The sequence below is a fragment of the Symphalangus syndactylus genome, chromosome 4, assembly GCF_028878055.3.
Source record: "Symphalangus syndactylus isolate Jambi chromosome 4, NHGRI_mSymSyn1-v2.1_pri, whole genome shotgun sequence".
Taxonomy (NCBI): domain Eukaryota; kingdom Metazoa; phylum Chordata; class Mammalia; order Primates; family Hylobatidae; genus Symphalangus; species Symphalangus syndactylus.
This window is the reverse complement of record NC_072426.2, coordinates 68,035,439-68,038,341: the sequence shown is the minus strand read 5'-3', so window position 1 is coordinate 68,038,341 and position 2,903 is coordinate 68,035,439. Positions and strand designations below refer to the sequence as shown.

General features: G+C 50.9%; 1 protein-coding gene across 1 annotated transcript; it reads left to right on the top strand.

The window, feature by feature from the left end:
• Positions 1-1,359: 1,359 nt before the first annotated feature.
• Positions 1,360-2,160, top strand: LOC129480095 (pre-mRNA-splicing factor ATP-dependent RNA helicase DHX16-like). The gene has a single exon (XM_055273882.2). It carries the CDS (start codon positions 1,477-1,479, stop codon positions 2,158-2,160), a length of 684 nt encoding a protein of 227 aa, XP_055129857.1. The 5' UTR covers positions 1,360-1,476.
• The last annotated feature ends 743 nt before the right edge of the window (positions 2,161-2,903 follow it).

The window sequence follows — 2,903 nt, the reverse complement described above, 5'->3', positions numbered from 1 at the left end:
ATGCGGGGTGCGGGCTGCTAGTGCAGTGCCGCCCCGTGGCCCATGGTTGCCCGTGCCAGCCATGCCTTTGCCAGGAAGAGGCGATAGGTGTTGAGCTCTGCAGACTTGGGGACAAGCGAAGGCCTAAGCCGCCTGAGAAGAGCAGGGGTGCCCCATGGGGACCACACTGAACTGTCGCATGCACATCCAAGCTAGCCCCTGTCACAGGACTGGCACAAGGGTTTTGCAGAGCCAGCCTGTGGCTCTGACGTCTATGAGTGAGCAGACAGCGAAGGCATAGGCCACGCTATAGAAGAGCAGAGGCACCTGGAACACGCTGCCCCCCAATGCCAGCCGCAAGCGGGGTCAGCTCAGGGTGCGGTGGGTGAAGCCTTCTGGCAGCTCTGAGATCCACGAGGTGGAGGTAGCAGCAGCGCTGGACCCCACTGCTTCGGAGCCTGCCCAGTCAGATTTGGGAGCCAGCGAGGGTCCTGATTGCAGTACTTTGGCCATCAGAAGATGCCGAAAGGTAGGGAGGCAACAGATACCGCTTGAGTTCAGGAGCTCCTCTGGATTTGCTGGCCCAAGGTTCCCCCCAGAACAGCCAAAGCCTGAGGCTCCTGCCTCCTGCCCCTTGTTCGCTATCCTAGGCCCAGGCCTCAAGCAGGAGGACTGACTCTTCCTCGCCTCCTCACCCCTTCTTTTTTCCCTGCTATGTCCAGCTGGTTTCTTTCCTCCTGCCTACCCCAATGCCCAGTTATGGGCCCTCTTCTTCATCTCCCAGGCTAGCTGAAAACTATGTTTTTAGAATACAAAATGTATGCTTCAGATTTCATTGCTGTAGAGGAAATGCCTGACAGCTCTTGTATTTAAACTTAAGTAGCCACATTGGGACTCACGATTTCATATCTTGAGTTCTAGGCCAGAGCCCTGTCTCCTAAGGCAATGTCAGAGGGTTAGAGGTACTCTTCTGGATTCTAACAATAACAAAAGACTTTTTTGTAGAGACAGGGTCTCACTGTGTTGCTCAGGCTGGTCTCCAACTCCTGGCCTCAAGTGATCCACCCACCTTGGCCTCCCACATTGCCGGCATGATAGGCAAGAGCCACCACACCTGGCCTTTGGAGGTGCTCTAGCTTTGTGTGTTTCAGTTAATCTTCCTGCGCAGCTGTCAGTAAGGTGCTCCTGCAGTATAGTTCTGAAACTTTCTGCACAAATTCAGTGGATCCTGTGTTTTTTTTCACATGGAATAGCCCTTTTTTTTAACTGCAGAGAAGCTAGAAAGTCCCAGTTAGCAACCTATGGCCTAGAAAATTTTATTTCTTGATCAAAACAACTATTTATAGATGCTTGTGGTCCAAAGATGCAGATTCCTAATCATGCCCAGAAAGAAGTGATGTCCACCGGTAGCTGTCTTGAGAAGCTAAGGCTCCAGCCGAGGTCTCCAGGCCTCCGACCGGCCCAGCAGTGAGCGCGGCTGCGCGACGCTTCAGGGCCATGGCGACGCCGGCGGGGCTGGAGCGCTGGGTTCAGGACGAGCTGCACTCGGTGTTGGGGCTGAGCGAGCGGCACGTCGCCCAGTTCCTGATCGGTACCGCACAGCGCTGCACCTCGGCCGAGGAGTTCGTGCAGCGCCTACGAGACACTGATACCTTGGATCTCAGTGGGCCGGCCCGGGACTTCGCCTTGAGACTCTGGAACAAGGTACCACGAAAGGCAGTGGTAGAAAAGCCAGCTCGGGCAGCAGAGCGAGAGGCCCGAGCCCTGCTGGAGGAGAACCGATCTTGTAAGTTACTGGAAGACAGTGAAGAGAGCAGTGAGGAGACTGTGAGTAGGGTTGGAAGCAGCCTCCAGAAGAAACGTAAAAAGCGGAAACACCTCAGGAAGAAGCGTGAGGAAGAAGAGGAAGAAGAGGAGGAAGAGGCTTCTGAGAAAGGGAAGAAGAAAACAGGGGGGAGTAAACAGCAGACAGAGAAGCCAGAGTCAGAAGATGAGTGGGAACGGACAGAGCGTGAGCGCCTTCAGGACCTGGAGGAGCGTGATGCCTTTGCTGAGCGGGTTCGACAGCGGGACAAGGATCGGACTCGAAATGTCCTGGAACGGTCAGACAAGAAGGCTTATGAAGAGGCTCAGAAGCGCCTCAAGATGGCCGAGGAAGACCGGAAGGCCATGACCATTTAAAAGAGTCTTAGACATCATGGCATTTTATCTCTAAATACATCAGTTTGTACCTGCTAAAGATAAAGACATTGTCCTCTAAAATCAGAATGCTCTTGTCACAGTCAGGAAGTTGAACAGCAATTCTTATGTATCGACTAAGATCTCTCTACGATGAAAGATTCCCTCATTACCCCAAAATAACTTTAATGACTGCTTTTTCCTAACAAGAATGCAGTCAAGGTTCATGCATTGCATTTCGTTATTAGATTTTAGTTCGTTTCTCTCTCTGTCTCACCTTGCAGTGTCCTACATTCTGGATTTGTCTGATCCTTATCTTGTGGTGTTAAGTACTTCTCTGCCCTGTGCTTTCTTTAAAGCAGGAATTGGGTCTAAAGCTTGTCGACACTCAGATTAAACAGTTGTGGCAGGAACACTTCTTGGGCAGTGATGTGCACTTCATATTATATCATATCACGGGGACATACTATCCAGTTGTGTATCTATTAGTATTAATATCCTTTCTACCAACAGCCTTTCATTGAATGCTTTTAGCAGCCACTGCTAATCCTTTCCTGAACATGTTATTTTATTGGGGATTGCAAAATGGTGATTTTTTGATTCTGTCATTCCTGTTACATGTATTGGCGAGAATTTGTCTATAAAGAAGAGCTTTTCCTCAACAACTAGGAACAAGCTACAGTTCCTTCTTAAAAAGCAGGATAAGCCTGCCTGCCTGCCTGCCTGCCTGCCTGCCTGCCTGCCTG

Bases quoted from the DNA above. Each gene is read 5' to 3' on its own strand.
- LOC129480095 (XM_055273882.2), top strand. From the start codon at position 1,477: ATGGCGACGCCGGCGGGGCTGGAGCGCTGGGTTCAGGACGAGCTGCAC.